General features: G+C 49.0%; 1 protein-coding gene across 4 annotated transcripts in view; it reads right to left on the bottom strand.

The window, feature by feature from the left end:
- Window positions 1-17,490, bottom strand: part of TBC1D16 (TBC1 domain family member 16) — a 32,305-nt gene extending 14,815 nt beyond the window's left edge. For 3 of the 4 annotated variants that reach the window (XM_054170797.1, XM_054170799.1, XM_054170800.1), the window contains exons 1-3: window positions 17,369-17,490; window positions 9,779-10,014; window positions 8,133-8,763 (exon numbers count right to left, since the gene is read on the bottom strand). In XM_054170797.1, coding sequence (XP_054026772.1) covers window positions 8,133-8,763; window positions 9,779-9,956 — 809 coding nt within the window. In that variant the 5' untranslated portion in view covers window positions 9,957-10,014; window positions 17,369-17,490. Of the gene's footprint in view, window positions 1-8,132; window positions 8,764-9,778; window positions 10,015-14,741; window positions 14,854-17,368 lie in introns of those variants that run through there. The other variant, XM_054170798.1, reaches the window with a different exon arrangement.
- Between the last annotated feature and the right edge of the window lie 256 nt (window positions 17,491-17,746).

The following is a 17,746-nucleotide window of genomic DNA, read 5'->3' as shown; positions in this document are numbered from 1 at the left end:
GCATGGGCTGCAGGAGGGCAGCAACTTCTACATCCACCCCTCTGACCTTGGACTGTAACAGCAAGTTCATGATCAGGCATGGGGCTCTGGATTAACATCAACTCTGGGAGCATCAGTCTGACAAATAAAACATTTTCACACAAGGAAAGGAGGGACTCAGGGAAACCCCATTATGCAGCTTTGCCTTCTGATAGGCATAATTGGTTTGTCCTTGAGAAATAAAGATCAAAACAATTTGTTGTGCTTTATGGGGCTTCTGCAATCCACTTCTACCGCACCCTGCCTGCCTTCCCAGGGCACACAATTCCACCCAGGGCAGGTAGGACACAGAGAGCCCACCTCTGCCGCTGGTTCATCACCTCTGCCACTGATTCACTTGCTTCTGCCACCAGCTCAGCAACCCAAATTTGGCAGCCAAGAGCCAGCCTGCTTTGATGAAGTACCTCTGCCATGGTGCTGGGTGCCTGCACCTTGGGATGACCCATGGTCATGAACTACTTCTGCTGGTGCTGGGTGCTGCCCACCTGCAGGGCTTGCTGAGGAGGGTGGCAGCTGAGAAGCCTTGCTACACTGGGAGCTTTGTTGCTCCTCCTTATTCCTCCGAGTCCTCATGGGTTGAAGGGAAGCCATGAGATTTTTAGAGGGAGCATTAGAAAACAAACCCTGCTCACCTCCAAAGGGTTTTCCCCCTAACTGTTGTGAATTAATCCAGGAGGAAAAACAAAACGAACCTGGAATTCTTGAGTTAATTATTTTGACTGTAAATGTGAAGGGGGAAAGAATAATCAGATGTTTGTAATGAATTAATGTCTGTTGTAATCTCTTGCACCCAAAGTCTGGAACATGATACACACAGACCTTTGGTTGAAAGACAAGCAAGCTGTTTTTTCATGGCTGAGGCTTTCGGGCAGGTGTAGGCTCCTTTGGTAAAACCCAAGCAAGGTTTCTCTCTGTGACTTCTTGTTGCAGTGAGGTAGCAGGAGCAGAATTAGCAGTTTGATGCTTATGAATAAAATACACATAGCTCCCAAGAAGCCAAACACAACAAATCATTTAGAGCCGAGCCTATGCTGCTCAATGATGCAAATGTTGCCTTCATTTGAAGGAAGGAAAAATATTCCAAAAGCTGAGTGGCAGATTTTTACAATCCATACAGAGAAGGGGCACCTCCTGCCTGGGCTTTTAGCTCATTAATAAATCAATCGAAATGCAACACTTAAAAAAAATAATTCCTTAGATGGAAAAAGTGATTTCTCAGCAAAGCCTGAAAAAGAATGTTTGCTTTTCAGCCTATTCCAGACTGGAAAAGGGGACCTTTCTTACCAGTGTTTATTTTATATTTAAAAATCAGTGGATTATTGCGTCGGTTCCCCCCCCCCCCCCCCCTCTTTTTTCCCCCCTTTCAGTTCTACCCATGCAAAAATAAAATTCCACACTAATTATGCTAATTACAATCAAGCCTTCAAAACCCTGGTCCCTTGAAAGCCCTGAAGATTACCTTTGTTCTTATATTCTTGGCTGTAAGCAATGAACTGGGAATTTCAGGGGGACTTTTTACTGACAGACGAAGTTAACCAACTCCCCGGACTCTGCGCTGCTGCTGACCCAGTATTAGCAGAGCCAACACCACCCAGAGAGAATTTCCCCATTTCCACAATACAATGAGGATTTCCCCAGGGAAGAGCTTTCTTCAAGGAGCAGAAAAGGGAGAGGAAAAAAGGAGAGCTGGCTAACAGCATGTTTCAGAGTTATTGTAAATGCTTAATGCTGTTATAATTGTGAGGACCGAGCCAAGAAGACAGAGGCTATGCAGATTTATTTGCATATACTGTTGCACTTCTTCGAGGGGCCATGCTCTTTATTTTGATCCAGTTAACACAATTCTTCCCTCACAAAGCTGTGGATACCTGCCAGCACCATTTATCTCCACTCTCAATTCGGGTTTCTGGGCGTTACGATCATATAAATAACAGAAGAAATGTGAGACAGCCCTGGGAAAAGGCTCTTTATTGCCATGCCTCCCGCAGCAAACCCCCGCTGCTGAAGCTGCAATGGCCAGACCCCCTCCCTGCCCTACTGCCCACCCGGGAAGTGCCCCCGGACAAGCCCACGCGGTCATTTTCTGTCAATAAATCCCTTTTATCGCAATTCTACGAGTGAAGGACACCGGGACCGGATCCCAGCCCCTCAGCCCGGGTGCACGGAGAGGGCTGCAAGCGCAGTTCCGCGGGCCAAGCGCTCCCTGAAGCGGTTCTGCTGGGGCGGAACGGGGCTGGGGGGCAGCCGGGTGCTGAGCGTTAGCAGCCGGGGAGCGAACGGCCGCTCGGCTGGGGATGCCGGGCCGGGGGACAGTAGTAGGGCCGGGAGTACCGGGCCGGTGTCGGGGGGGGGGGGGGGGCAGGGCAGGGCTGGGTATACCGAGCCTGGGAGACGGCAAGACCGAAAGAGGCCGGGCCGGGGATGCCGGGGCTGGAGGCGGCAGGGCCGAGCGGGGAGTGCCGGGGTTGGGGGAGGCAGGGCCGGGCCGGGCACCGGGAGAGCCGCTGGGCCGAGCCCGCCCCCTGGCGGCCACGCCGCGCCTACCGCCCGGCTCGGCCCCGAGCCCACCGTCACGGTCACGGTCACGGCTAAGACCACGGCCACAACCCCAGCCTGGTCCCGAGGCCCCTTTCCGTGGGCACCGAATCATAAATCCGGAGGGTGAAGTGGTTCTTCTTCATTCCCCCACCGAGGGGGTCTCTCCCCAGAGCATCATCCCCTGCTCCCATCACCACCCTTTTATCCACCCCTCAAAGCCCCCAGTAAAGAGCTTTGCCATCCCGCTAGCTGCAATCCCTGCTCTTGAGTTAGCTGTCACCGTTTTCTTCCACAGCCACCTGGCAGGGAACCGATAGAGGGAAAAATCAAACCTGCTGTAATTAATGTTCTCACTGCTCAAATATTTATCTAAAGCAGGATCCAGCCATGTGCCTCTGCAGGCTCTTGGATCTGTCCAACCTTCTCAGTGTTGCAGCTGGTGACAACTTACAACTGATCACACAGCATTGCTGATGGCAGACAGCAAAGGCTGGCTCCTCTTCCCAGCACCCAGCTCTGCACTAACTGCCTCTAAGTCCAGCCTTAGATGAAGTCGCCCACACCACGGTTCAAAGAGAAGAGAAAAAGGACTGTCCTTCTGATGGAAGGAGGATTTGGTGATGTTCCTGGGTTTGTTTTTCTTCTTGGGCATTGGTTTGGGTGCTAATGGAGCTGTTTCAGTCTCTTACATCATAAATCACACTGGTTCAGGCAAGGTTCCAGGGAACTGGAGCCTGAACCAGAAGCAGTGAGGCACCCTGTGCACTCATCCTCATGCCTGACATCATCAAAAGTGGGCTAGCATGACACAAGATGCTGCAAGAAGTTACAGGAGATTTGGAAGTCTGTGCCCAATTCCCCCTGGTTCTAAGACTATAATCACTTCTGTTACACAGTGATGAATTCCCAACCTCTTGATGACTCTGAAGCTCCTGCCAGTTCACACTAATTTCAGCTCATTTCCCCTATAATTTTGCCTCCTGTTTATTCTGCAGAGGCCTGAACAGCCCTAAGCCTTTCAGGTGAGCTGCCAAAACAACATGATGCAACCCTCTGCACTGTTACCACCCGCTCCCGCAGCTGCGGCCACCCTCCGTAACGCTGCGCCTCCGCTCCCTCTTGAGATGGCAATTTACTGATTAGCTCCCTGGGAAGAGGCTTAACAACAGGATGTGCAACACATCTGTAAAAATTGCATCAACTGCGACGCCAAAGGAGTTTTTCTTTGTGCTGTGTGCTTTGCCTAGGCCCTCTCTCATAGTTCTGTGCATGCACATCTGCCGAAGAACACGAGAGTGGCACCACTGTGTAGCTCCTTTGTGGAAATGTTTCATTGTTGGTATTACTGGTTGCTAAAATGATCACCTTCTTAGCAAAGATGTTTCCTTCTCACAATGATATCCAGGACCACATTGGTCACATCACTTCTGCTTGACCTTTAAGGCAAGTGCTGTGGAAGTGTGAGCTGGCATCTGTTCCATCACCTGCGGGACTCTTCTCAGAGCTCTGGCCTTTGGCAGATGTTGCCCCAAGCTCCACACATGCAATTCCATCACCAAAGCATCTCAGACCAAATTCTGACTGGCACCAACCAACATCTGAACCTGAAGTTAGTGGAGGAAACAATGCTGGCATTTATTTGTCCTCTTCAACATTTTGATAGAGTGCTCATCAGAGAAGAGCAGCTGTAGTTTGTTACTGAAGTGAAAAGGCTTTAGCAGCCCCACAACCCATTGCTAGGGAATGCTTCTGCTCACCAGGAATTGCTCTGGCATGGTCCAAACCACCCCCCAACAACCCCACTTACAGAGCACTAAGTGCTTCTGCAGCTGATTGGTATAGATCTGATGTCATGGTCAGTTAAAATAACTCCAGAAGCATGGGTTGAAAGACATTATATAGGTGTCAGATGCTATTTGGTCGCCGGGATGTAACAAAAGGCTTTTTAGTTTCACTTTACTGGTGGGGGAAATGGAAGCTGAGTAATTTAGCAAAGGGGCACCAAGCCAAAGCTGGGTATTGAGTACACTTGTCCTGAATTACTGCCCTTCAGACCACAAAGCAAATGTCTCCTCACAGACAGCAAACAACGGTGACAAGGGAGAAAGGGGACAGAACGGAACACTTTTATTTCCAGTAGCCCTCCTTTCCTACAGAAATGCAGCCTGTGACAAAGCCCCTGTCAACACAGGCATTTCCCACACAAGATACCTCCCTGCAGGAACCATGCACCAGGAGCAGAGCAGGACCCCCCCACAGTTAACCAGGGCACAAACCCCAAGAGGGCAGGAGCAATGAGTGCACTGTGCAGACGAAAAGCCAGGCTGTTCTGAAGAGAGAAGCAAGAATGTGTACAGTGGTGATGGGACACTCCCATAGCTCCTAGCCTGAGGAACTGGGTAAATGGGAGGAAAGCATCGACTGCTGCATGGGAGCCCTGGCAGCCTCCCCAACTGAGAAGCAAAGAGGAAAACAATCAAAAAAACAAGGGCTAAGTTTTTCTTTGCTTATGTTCTACCCCGAGAGCTGTTGACTTAAAATGACTGACTTGTGTAACTCATCCACCTCCCTTCTCCCTCCCTGTCCCTACTCTGCACACAGCAGTACGTGTCTCTTGGCTCCCACCAACCACCTTCTCAGAGGATGCTCCAAGAGGCACACAGGGCTTGTGGCTCCTGGTCATATGGATATTTGGCAAGCAGTTTCCTGAGCCCCTGATCTCGTCTGATCCGAGTCTGTATGAAATTCTTCCACATCCTGATTCTTCCACAGTCACATTTTTCCACTTCTGGTGATATCTAATGGCAAGATAATGCAATGCATTGCTTCAGCTTCCGAAACAAGCAGGGGGAAAAGCAGAGCTCTCTTTACAACTGCTCCCCAGCACAGAGGGAAATAACCAGAAACATTTGCTCCTCTTTGCAGGGAGGAGGAGGTGACCGGAGGGTAGGGAGGGGAAAAAGAGCTGAGACAATCTGCCAGCAGCACAAACTTTGTTCACTCTCCAATTCTGGCTCAGATGGGAAGCAGCCAGCAGAAAAAAAAACGAAACCCAACCAACTTTAAGAAACAAGGAAGCTGTTCTTGTGCTTGTAGTGACTTTTGAAACAGCATCTGCTGCCCCCCAAAGCCCCTGGGATGAACAAGGAGATAAGAAAGTACTTTCTGATGAGACTTTTCCCAAGTATTCTATGAAAAATCTCTGACTCAAGCACTCTGTAAGGTCCTGCAGATATCATGCAAAGAGGCTCTACGGGGAAGAATAAATTGGGATTAAAAATGGACACACTGGACAAAAGCCTTTCAAGTCTCAAATCCCAAACAATGAAAGGTCTGTTTTATTAATTATGAGTGTCACATGTGTATGAGGCTTCCAGACTGGTGCCAGAGGAGTTAAAGAAAAGCCTGCCAGCCCAGGAGGAGTGTTTGCAAAGCCAGGAGCTGTTGGAGCTCAGCAGCCGGGAGGAAAAGCCGGCAGAGGGCTCACCCGAGCCAGGCTGCGAGGGAAACGCCGCAGGAAGGCGCAGGCAAGGCTGAGAAGATGCAGCAAGCTCTGTTTCCTTCCTTCCCTGACACTGTCAGCAGCTCAGAGCATTGCAAAACAGCGAAACCACAACACTGCCAACCTTGCCATGCCCCATGCCAGCATCCTTCTGCTTCTCTCTCGGTGCTGTCTGCACACCTTGGGTAGCACATGGCCTTGTGGCCCAGGCCACAGATTTGGATTTCCCTGGGATGAGATCAGGCTCCAGGTTTTCAGCACTTAGGACATTGTTCTGAACGTGTCCCTAATCATGGGGATAATGACCATGCTGTACCCAGGGTGTGTGGGTGACCTGGGCCACAGCTGAGGCCACAGCTTCCCCACACAGACTCAAAGACAGGAACATTTGTCCTTTCAGAACCTTACTGCTGGAACTCAGAAATGTTGAATCAATTGTGATTTTATTTTTTTTTTTTAAATGCTTGAGACAAGAAATTTCTAAGGCAATATGACCTTCTCTGAAACTCTGAACCCTTGAGCAGCATCCCAGTGCTAGAACACAGTCTGGAAGGGACAGAAAGCCTAGAAGCTGCAAAACAAAGTCATTCATTAGGAATGATATTCAATCATTCCAAAGGCTCCTCTGTAAAGTGTTTTCAAGGTGTGTTTTGTGACATTTGTGTAGCTTCTGGGACAGGATGGGATGGAACAGTTGTGCTGAGGTGCTGCCCACCCAGCTGCTGCAGACATCAAGCCCAGAAAACCCTGTGGGCTGACAGTTAATTAGGAGCATACTGCTAGAACACAGACCAAAAGCAAATCTGATACAAAGGCTGAGATCACTGCACTGAAGTGTTTTCAAATATCCAGAGAGAGTTGAATCAATTAGAATAGTTCCTTCATAAACCTCATCCTTTACTGGCATTCACTGGGCTTGAGATCAGCCCATAAAGAGGGAAAATCTCTTCAAATGTCAAGTCTTAATGCACTCTGTACACTGCTGACACACACAGGAGAGCTCATTTTTCAGTTTCAGGTGTAGCTTCAGAACTGAGCTATATCCTTAGAGTCAGCCCCACAGTGCTTCATGAACGCAGCACATCCACCCTCCCCAACCTGGCATAAGTGACACAATGCACAGAGCACACACCAGAAAGCCAGAAATGTTTAATATAGGTACCTGTTCCTCATGATCCCTTTGCCAAAGTACCTTCTTTCCCCTCTGAAGGGTTTACTGCAGATGCCAGTGAGAAATGTTGACATCTAGACACACCAGAGCTGACTGAAACACCCAGGTTAAACAAGCAAGAATGAATATTTATATGTCTTAACTGGGGCCATGTTCTGAACATCAGCAAAACAAGCTCATACATGCAGCTTTCATGTCAACACAGTGCCTTGCAGAGAGGCACCCATGATGCAAAGGATGCCAGACAGACACTTTGATGTGGCTCTCTGCAAGAAGTAACTACTGCATCTCCTCAGCATAGCCAATCAGACCCACAAAAGACCTTTTTAATTTAGTAATGCTGCTTTCAGGGCTCAAGACAGTTCACCTGTAAGACTTAACATACACAGCCCTGAATGTCTGGGGCCAGGGTTCACTGAGCAGAAGCAGGACTTGCTGGCAAACAATTTCCTGTAAATTATACAGGTGCCTGAAACAAGGCAGGATACTCAGCTCAGCGACACACTGATCCATAGATTCACAGAATGGTTGGGGTTGGACAAGACCTTTAAAGATCATCCAGTTCCAACCCTGCTGGCATTTCCAGGGACACCTTCCACTAGACCAGGGTGCTCAGGGCCTCATCCAACCAGGCCTTCAAGACCTCCAGGGAGAGGATATCCATGACCTCCCTGGGCAGCCTGTTCCAGTGTCTCACTCCTCTCACTGTAAAGAATTTCTTCCTAATATTCAGTCTAAATCTTTCCTCCTCAAGCTTCAGTCCATTCCCTCTCATCCTATTACTACAAGCCTTTAGGCTTCTCAGTTTTCTTCAGCATCTCCAAGTTCAGCATCCAGCACCCCAGCTATTCACCCAGAAACTGGAGAAAAGGGTGCACTTACCTGCTTTCATTATCCAGAAACACAGAACTACTGCTTTTCCCGAGGGCTTCACTAATGGGAGAGAGGCAGAAGGGGGAAGAGAAGGCATCAGAATCAGAGTCAAAAGTACTATCCCTGCTCACGTCATCAGCAGACAGCTCCAAGGAGCCCTCGTCCTCCCCTGGCTCTGGCCTGCAGTCCGGACTTTCCTCCATCCCCTCCACCGACAGCTCCGACCTGTTCTGCTCCTCCTGGGAGCTGACTGTCGATAGGATTCCTGAGTCACTGCGGGCAGGCTGCGGGGACCGGCGGCTGCTGTTGGCCATGGGGCAGCACTGTGACAGCTTCTCCCCTTCCGAAGAGGGGGAGCTGATGTATGCCACATCTTTTACAAGCTGAGACAGAGTCAAGATGTCTTCTCCCTTCAGGACCACTGCTCCTCTCTGCTCGGTGGGGGAAGCTGGCTGGACAGCGCTGAAACCCTGAGAGTGGCGACCGCGTTTGCGGGGAGCTTTACGGACAGGGGAGCTCTCGGGAGTGACGTAGCGCAGGGCTTCTTCATCCTGCCTCTGAATGCGGGAGTTTGGCACCCAGGCAAGGATAAGTGTGGTTCCCAGTAGCTCATCTTTCTCCATGTACAGACACAGATAGCCTTTAAGAGAGCAAAAGTGCAATTGGTGACAACACAGCTTCTGCGTGAGGCTGAAATGTGGCCATCCCCATCGCCCCCCACTCCACCACCATCACGCACAGGCCAAACAAACCCTTGGATTTACCAGGAGAGAATTCTGCCAAATGAATTGTGGAGTGCTCAACATTATTCAGGATCTGTGAATCATTTTGAGCCTCCATATGGCTTTTGAATAGTCTAAATTCCCTCAGGCCCAAGTGGACATAGAAATGACATGCAAATACTTCAGCTTCCTGGATGGATTACTAATCAAGAGTAAGTTCTGAAATACGTTGCCACATGAAAAACTTCTATTGTTTGTTAGTTAAACAATTTCAAGTGCCAGCCAAACCTTTCTTTCTCAAGAATATTTACTTTGGTGTAGCTAAAGGGTTACAATTTTCATAGAAAGCCAATGAAAAAAAAGAGAGTCACAGACAAAAAGGGAAGCGTGGGTCAGCGTTCACAGGATCATTAGTTTTGTGAGGCTAAGCCAGTAGCCACGGCTCTCTTTGATGAAAACATGAAAGAGTGCAGTAACAGATTAAAATAAAGGCACAAGGTTGTATTTATCTTCATTTATTCCTGTGCATAAAACCACAATTAGGTTTTTTCCTTCTCCCTTTACCAGTGGTTGCTGAGGCTGCTCTAGCAATAAAGACAATTAGAAGATGATACTTGGCTTCCCTGAGCAAAACACATATTTGAAAGAGCAGCAGAAGTTACCACCCTCAAATGAAGACTCTCCATCTCCTGGCAATACAAAAGGACTTACTAAATCAGGTAAATCCTCACTTGACCAGAAGAGAAAAGAAAATACATTTTCAGAGCTGATGGATCAGTTTGTGGATGGATTTCTTTAGTCTCCCATAAGACTACCTTTCCCTGTTCTCCACTGGCAGCTCTCCATTCTTTAGAGCCCAACATCTAGAACTTGATACAAACACACACCCCAGGAAAGAGAAAAAGAGTGAGCAGTGTTTGCAACACGCCTCACCTGGATGATGCTCCCCGATGCCTTGTAGCAGCTCAGGTGGGTGGACACAGACATTGTTCTTTGAGTAGATAATCTCCCCATCAAGTATGGAAGATGAGCTGCTACTGCCACCAGAATTCAAGGTCAGGAGGTCGGAAGCTTTTGAAGAGGCACGTCGGAGGAGTCGCCCCAGAGACATCGCCAAGGATATGTTTCCATTATCTGTCAACTTTAATCAGGAGCCAAATTCAGAAGATCTGCCAAGAAAGAGGAAAGAATTGGGTTAGAATCAATACAGATAGCACAGCACATGCCTACCACTGTCTGAGAAGCAAGAGGTCTCCCATCAACTGCTGCAACAATCCTGCAACTCAGGCAAGAGCCTCCAAATGCTTTGGATCTGTAACATCACCTCTGTGTTTTAAAGCTGCCAAAGTACAGTATCCTGGGATGGGTTTCTCTGCAGCAAAGAAATATGGAGGCAGTAAACCCCCCACATTTTAATAGTTACTGTGGGGAGGAAACAGGAAAATAATGCTTGTTGCTGAAAATGGCCCATTAAGGGAATAACTCAGCAATGCAGAGCTGCCCAATGTATCACTGTCCTGGGGATGTCAAAGAGAGCCAGAGTAGACCCCAGAGAATTCTTACAGCACAGAAAAACTGCTGAGACCACAACATTAAACAAGGGGCTGCTGCTTCATCCACAGTAACTGCTGAGCTCCAAGAAAACATTAATCAAAACAAGTTCATCTTGTGCTTACCAAGTTTTGGCATAATCCTGCTGTGGAGCTGAGGTTTTGGGGCTGGGGTTTTGTTTTGTTGGCTGAGCAGTGATGGTCAAATGGATTTTGTTCAGAGATAAGTGGCAAAAGCCCCATGTTCCACCAAGCAGGCAGATTCACAGAATCACAGAATGCCAGGGAATTGGAAGGGACCCCAAGGATCATCTGGTCCAACCTCTCTAGGCAATAGCATAGTTGAAATGAGCTGGCCCAGCACTCTGTCAAGCTGAGTCTTAAAACTGACCCATGTAGAAGAAGCCACTTCTTCCCTTGAGAAATGATTCCAATCTCTTAACTGTTCTCATGGTGAAAAATTTTCTTCCTGGAGTCCAATTTGAATCTCCCCAGGAGTAAATTGTACCCATTATTCCTTGTCTTTTCCATGTGACTCCTTGTGAAAAAGGAGACTCCATTCTCTTGGCAGCCACCCTTTATGTACTGGTACATGGCTTTAAGGTCTCCCCTAAGCCTTCTCTTCTTCGAGAGTAGAGTATGGCACATCAGTCTGAGGCAAACATTTCATCTATCAATCGGTAACATCAGCTAACTGTGGAGTATGATCCCCAGCTAATCACCAAGTAAGCTCTGTACTCAAACAGGACGAGCTGCTCCTCAGGGCTGTGGATGAGGAGCTGTACAGTGAATCCAGAGCTATAAACTTTTTAGCAGACAGATTAGGAAGACTTGATGTGTTTAAGCAGCAGGTGGGTCTCACACAAAGCAATCCCACAGACAGCCCAACACAACTCAACACAGATCAGGCTTTCCCTGCTGCTGCTGTCCTGTGCTAGGAAGCAGATAATCACAGGCACAGCAGTTTCTCTTCTGCCCAGAGCACCTGAGGAGGAGAAATGCCTACTTTTGTTCCTTTGTCTTTACATGGCCTCATTTGCTTGTGAACAGGTCAGTCCAACCCAGCATGAACCACACATCTCTGCAGCGCCAGGTTTAGGGGCAGTGGTGGAGAGATGAGCTTGATACGTGCAGAGCACACAGCAGGGGAACCAAAACTAAAAGGAAAAGCAGACAGGTCCTGACTTGCACTATCAAGGCACCATATGCAGGAACATTCAGGGGCCCAAGCAAGCACCATCAGACACTGAATAGCTCCAAGTTCTTTAAACCCACTTTTAATGGTATCTTCAGACCAGCAAGAAGGTAGAAAGGGTGAAGAGAAACCAACATTTCTCAAAAAGCAGATGAAAGCTGCAGGGAAGGAAAAGAGCTATCCTGATTCTGACAGATTTGTACATACAGAAGGTTGTAAATGAGACTGCCGAGCAGTTGACAGAGCCTTCAATACAGGACAAACTATTGGTTTAACTGGTAATCACTCCATTTGTCAGCTTGAATCACAGCATAAGCAGTTTCTGCATTTCAGTCTTCGCTGGAACTTGACAGAGAAGCCTCAGCCCTGCTATGTGCTGTGCCCAGCAAGTGTTTAGAATGACACGATTTGCAAGTCCTTCACCTATGTCTCCTTCTAGCACCAAACACAACACACCTCTTCATGTCTCAGCCCCAAAACATGAACAGCAGTGGAGTCATACGCTTGGTTTTGTTCAGATCACCAAAAACCACAGCACTGTTTCAAGCTCTGGGCTGCATCGTGAAGAAAGCCATTTGCCTCCACCACATTTAAAGAGCAAGTCACCTTTCCTCTCATTGCACCCTGCAAGAACATGGGCAGTAACTGCTGCAATTCCCCCTTCTCATCACCAAGTTACAACATGCCATTTCAACACAGACTCGAGGGAGACCAAAGTAGTGATGTGGAGCAACTTGGATGGCACCAGAGGCCCTGAGCACATCTGAAGGGGGTCATCTTTTGACACCACATTTTGCAGGCAGTATGGTCTGCTCAGTTATGCCCTGTTGCTTTCAACACTGAAACTGGGCTGGGCATCCAGACCTTTAGCTATCGCATCAGAACTCTAAAAATGCCAAACCTGCACATGCAGAGGAGAAGGAGGTACCAGGAGGCCGCAGATGTTCACCACGGAATTGTCCCTCAGAAAACATGAGTTAGCTTTTCCTACTAAGGACAGCACGAGATGGAGAAGCATGTATGAATCAAGTGCTTGTGTGACAGAATCACAGAATGGTGTAGGGTAGGAAAGACCTTTAAGATCATCAGATCCAACCATTAACCCAACACTGCCAAGTCTACCTCTAAACATTGTCCCACATCTAAACCTTGTCAGCACCACACCTACATGGCTTTTAAATCCGTCCATGGATGGGGAACTCCACCACTTCCCTGGGCAGCCTGTTCCAGGGCTTGACAACCCTTTCAGGGAAGAAATTTTTCCTAGCTTCCAAACTAAACCTCCCCTGATGCAACTTGAGGCACTTTCCTCTTGTCCTAGCGCTTGTTATCTGAGAGAAGAGGCTGATCCCCACCTCACCATGACCTCCTGCCACCGCTTTCCAGGGGCTCTCAGGAATGCAAGGCAGAGGTGCAAGACTTTGATGCTAACAGAAGCAACATTTAATTAGCTTTTGCCTAGCAGGGAAAGAACAAAGCACCAGGTAGAAGATCAAAAGCTGCTCACTGGCAAGCAGGAGGGATTTGCAGGGAAGTATCACTTTGATCCCACAAAACACTTGTTGCTTCATCACTGCCCTGGTGTGCAGGTGAACAGCATTGCAGGTACACACATGCAGGCTGGGAAAGGGAGAGACATAAGACAGGAGGTGAAGAATATGGTGTCCTGCCAGTACTGAAACTTAGTCTGTGGCATTTGCCTCACTGAAGAGCTATGCACCAGAAATAAAAGAGAGTCCTCTGTAATGCTGCAAAGAAGTAGCCAAATATACTGGGGGTTATAAATATCACCAGCAAGATTCAAATTAATCCTTTCACCAGTGTCACAGAGTAGGGAATTCTGTGGAGCTTTGGTTGCAGCATTAAAGAAAAACAGATTAAAGTCATGGGACAGTTTCACAGAGAGTAACAAGACTGATCTGGGGCATGGAGAGAGATTGCAAGGGAAGATTAAAGAAAGGGAAATGTTTTAAAAGTCTTCATGCATGAGAACTGTCGCTGCCAAAGAAAGACAGAAGAGTAGAATAGAATAGAATAAACCAGGTTGGAAGAGACCCTTGAGATCACTGAGTCCAACCTATCATCCAACACTATCTAGTCAACTAAACCATGGCACCAAGTACCCCACCAAGTCTCTTCCTAAACACCTCCAGTGATGGTGACTCCACCACCTCCCTGGGCAGCCCGTTCCAATGGCAAATCACTCTTTCGATGAAGAACTTCTTCCTAACATCCATCCTAAACAGTTAAACTGTGGCAACAAATATCTAGTTCAGTCATTCCAACGGCATTCTGGTGTACCAGAAAAGGGATGTTTTCATCACTGGTGAGTTTCAAAAATGAACCAAAGAAACAGATCAGCTTAGAAATAGTCAGTCCCAGCTAGAGTCAGGTGATGGATTGGAGCTCTGAAGGTCATCTAGTCTACTCACACCACCCCAAAAGTCTCTGAAACACAGCTTGTGAATATGCCCATCCCTCCTAAAACACAGGAATTCATAGAACACAAACCTGCAGACCAAATCTGCAAGGTTTGCTCTATTCTGAGCTCTCTTCTGTGTGGGACAATATCTGCATGCCCAGTCCATGGGGCCTGGGTCATGAGGAGGTGCAAGTATTGCTGCTACCTCTTATGTGGGCTTGGGGAAGCAGGCAAGAACTGTCCTACAGCTAAGTCAGAATTAAATTAGCACCATTCAAAAAAAAAAGGTATTTTTCACATTAATTTTCTATTTATCCTCTGATCTGAAGGGATTCTTTTCAACATGCCACAGACAATCCAGCTCTCCAAAAGCTGAAGCACTGAATTAACTGATAAGCCCTTGCTGAGTGCCAATATTTATTAAGCACACACACATATTCTTCTCCCACACAGCAACTGTCACTACTAAAAATCTTTGCTACAGCTACCAAGTCTGTTCACACAGCCCCTGGCTGCTCTCCCAGTCAACGCCAGCACACGAGAGCTCAGAAATAGGCTGGGGAGACAACTCCTGAAATCGCTCCGGGAGCCTCTTCCCAAGAGCCTGACCAGTTCCAGCCAGCAACATCTCAAATAACTGGCTGCTCACCTCCCTTGGAAATGCCCTTCCCCTTCTCACAAACCCATCAACCACAAGATCCTGTTTGGCTTGGCAGATCACACCCTCACCTTGGCAGACGCTGCTGGACCAAATGTTGCTTCCTCCGGTTGCACAGGATTCCAGGATTCCGGCACAGGAGGGCAATGCAAGGCTTCTGCATGGGCTGACACAGGTTCCAGCACATCATTCCCACTCTGTGCAGCACACACTGACATCAGGGAGGTTTCTGAGCATGCAAAACGCTGAGGCATCTCTCACAAAGAAGTTTAGCCTATAGAGGTATATGACAGCCTGCAATTGGGGTTGGCTGCAGCTCAGTCACACTGCTGAGCACTTTGTGCCTGGCAGCTGGTCTTGTTGCTCCAAGGGTGAATTTGCTGTGCAAGAGTTTAATAGCTTTACAAGCAAAATAAGCAGAGCTACAAGGCTCTTGAAGTGAAACACGAGACCTAGAGCATGCCTGGGCACAGAGGAGAAACATGAGCTATTAAACATCAGCACCGAATTTAAGTGTGAAATGCCTTAGGTCAGAAAAATGCAACAGAGTTTTTATTCTTTTTATTTTCTGTCCTCTAATAACATAGATTTGGTTCTACCTATTTAAGGAGTACAGAGTCACTGCACTGTGGAGGTCTCAAACACCACAGAAATTGTCACCTGCTTTTCCCATGCATTTCCAGTAGCTCAAGCACAGGTTAGCGTGTGCTGAAGGCAGAGCAGCTGGAGATGAGAGTAGAGGAGCCCAAGAGTCAGGACTTGCAGCTTCTTCCCAGTCCTCTGACTGGATTTTCTGTGCAACTCTCAGCTAGTCACTGACTTGATCTGTACTTCTCTGTGTACATATGACAGCCTTTCTAACGACCTTCCCTTTGTATAGCAATACCTCTACATTAGAGAGAAGAAAAAAAAAAAGGCAAGCTTTCAAAGCTAGTAGCTATTAGCTGGAGCTATTTAAGATGACCTAGCCAAATCAAGGAAACAAGTTTACCATAGGGAGCCATTCTGAAATCATCCCATTTCATAGGGAGAATTATGTAGGTCACCAAAAAGTCTTTCATTCCTGACCTGCTGGTGCAGCAGTGGCTCTCAGAGTACAGAGCAAAGGAAAGGAACAGCAGTCACCAGCACCGGCTGAAATCCCAGCACTCACACAACTCCAGTTCCAGCCACTTCAGTGGAACAGATTTTGCTCAGATGCATCTCAGCTGAGAAGGTAAAAAAGGGACAGCAGACTAAATACTGCAAGTTTGTGACTCAGAGATAAAAAGGGAAAGGAAATGCTATCGTTGGAGCCCGCCTGCTGCTTCCAGCCACACCTGCTGAGGCACAAAAACGCAAACAAAAAGCTTAACACCCCTCCAGCACGAAGAGTCAAACCACAACACACGCTTCAGTGCTGAGAAATAACTTGTGCCATATGTCACTCCATCCCAACATTGAACATGTTTCATATTCCTTAACTGCAGTGCTTGTGCAGTAGACAACACTTCTATGGCTTTTTATTTCCAGTGTCCTGTAACCACAGCTCACAGCACTAGGTCCCTGAGTATCAGCATCCCAGGAACCTGGCTTCACAGCTGAGTCTTCTCTTAATAGGACAAACAGCAGACCACACATCTCTGCCAAGCTGACACTTTGAAACACTTTTCTTTTTACCCTGCCATGGCCAGAACCATGTCCCCTTCCCTCCTTGCCAGCAGCGCTCTGTCCCATCCTGGCTCTCCAGCTTTAAGCCAACAACAAGACACACAGAGGAAACCCAGATATTTGGCAAATCCAGCACAGGGCCAGAGAAGCAGCTTTCAGAGACTTCTCTCTTTCAGCCAAGTTATCACCAGAACAAGAACAAGCTCCTCTAAGCCTGCAAACTTAAAGGAGGCTTCTACACAAGCAGCAGCAAGGCCAAGATCTTTTACCCTGAGCTGTCCTGTTCTTAACATTTCCAATATTTTTCTTTTAAAAGACTTCATTTTTATTACTTCCTATTGAGAGTGGCAGCCGAGAACATAATACCTTTGCAAGACAAGCTGCCAGTCTGAGAGCAGAAAAAGACAGGCAGGGCTCAGCGAGGAAAGGAGTTATTTTACAGAGCATCAGCAACACCGTGAGCAATAAATCCACCCCTAACCCCTGACCTGGAGCGCCTGAAGGATACACATCAAATAATTGCCAAGGATCCCCACCATCCATCTTCATGTCTCTGCTGGTGACCAAACTGAGCAAACCACGAGATAGATATTGGGGTAACTACCCAAAGCCCACCTGCCCCAAAGTGAAGGGCCCACAACACCCCCCTGCTGCCGGCCGCCGCTGCAAAGGATAAAGTTTAACAACTATTTCCCATCCCGCTGCCTGCCAGCTCCGAGCACACCGACCGGCGGCGGGGCGCGGAGGAAGGGAAGACAAAGAGCGAGATAAACCCCGGGACGATGTGTCACCGGGGTGCCGGGCAGGACACCGGGTGCCCCGTCCCCGAACCCATGTGACAGTGACAGGCATGACAAGCAGCCCCCCCATGGGCCCGGGGTCGCGGGTGGGCTTGGGGCATCCGCTGCACACGTCAGCCGGGCCCTGCTGCCGCCCACCGCAGCCCAGACCCCCGGGGCCCGGCCCAGCCCCGCCGCACGGAGCCGGCTTCCTCCGCCCCCAACGCGCCCGTGGCCAGCGACGCCCCTCACAGCCCCGGCGCTTTTACCTGCAAAGACGAGCCCGAGGAAACTTCGGCTGCACGGATCAGTCCGACCCTGGGCGGGCTCCGAAGCGCCGCGCCCCCACCGGGCCCTGCGAGGGGACCACCGCCGCCACCGCCCCGCTCCGCCCGGCCCGGCCCGTGGGGGTGTGCCCGCCCGCGGCCCCGCCTCGCCCGCCGCCGGCGTGACCCGAGGCTGCCCGGCAGCTCCTCAGCAGAGCGGGACCCTCTTCACCTCAGCACACCGCGCACGGACTGCGGCCCCTAGCACCATTACCTTGCTGCTCCGCACTGGGGCTGGCGCGGCCATGGCGGCCGGGACGCTGCGGGTTTCGCCCGGGCCCGGCGGGCAGCAGAGGTTGTGCGGCTCGACCCCCCCCACCC

Source organism: Dryobates pubescens, chromosome 20 (genome assembly GCF_014839835.1).
Source record: "Dryobates pubescens isolate bDryPub1 chromosome 20, bDryPub1.pri, whole genome shotgun sequence".
Taxonomy (NCBI): Eukaryota; Metazoa; Chordata; class Aves; order Piciformes; family Picidae; genus Dryobates; species Dryobates pubescens.
The sequence above is the reverse complement of the archived record's forward strand: the minus strand, read 5'-3'. Positions and strand labels throughout refer to the sequence as shown.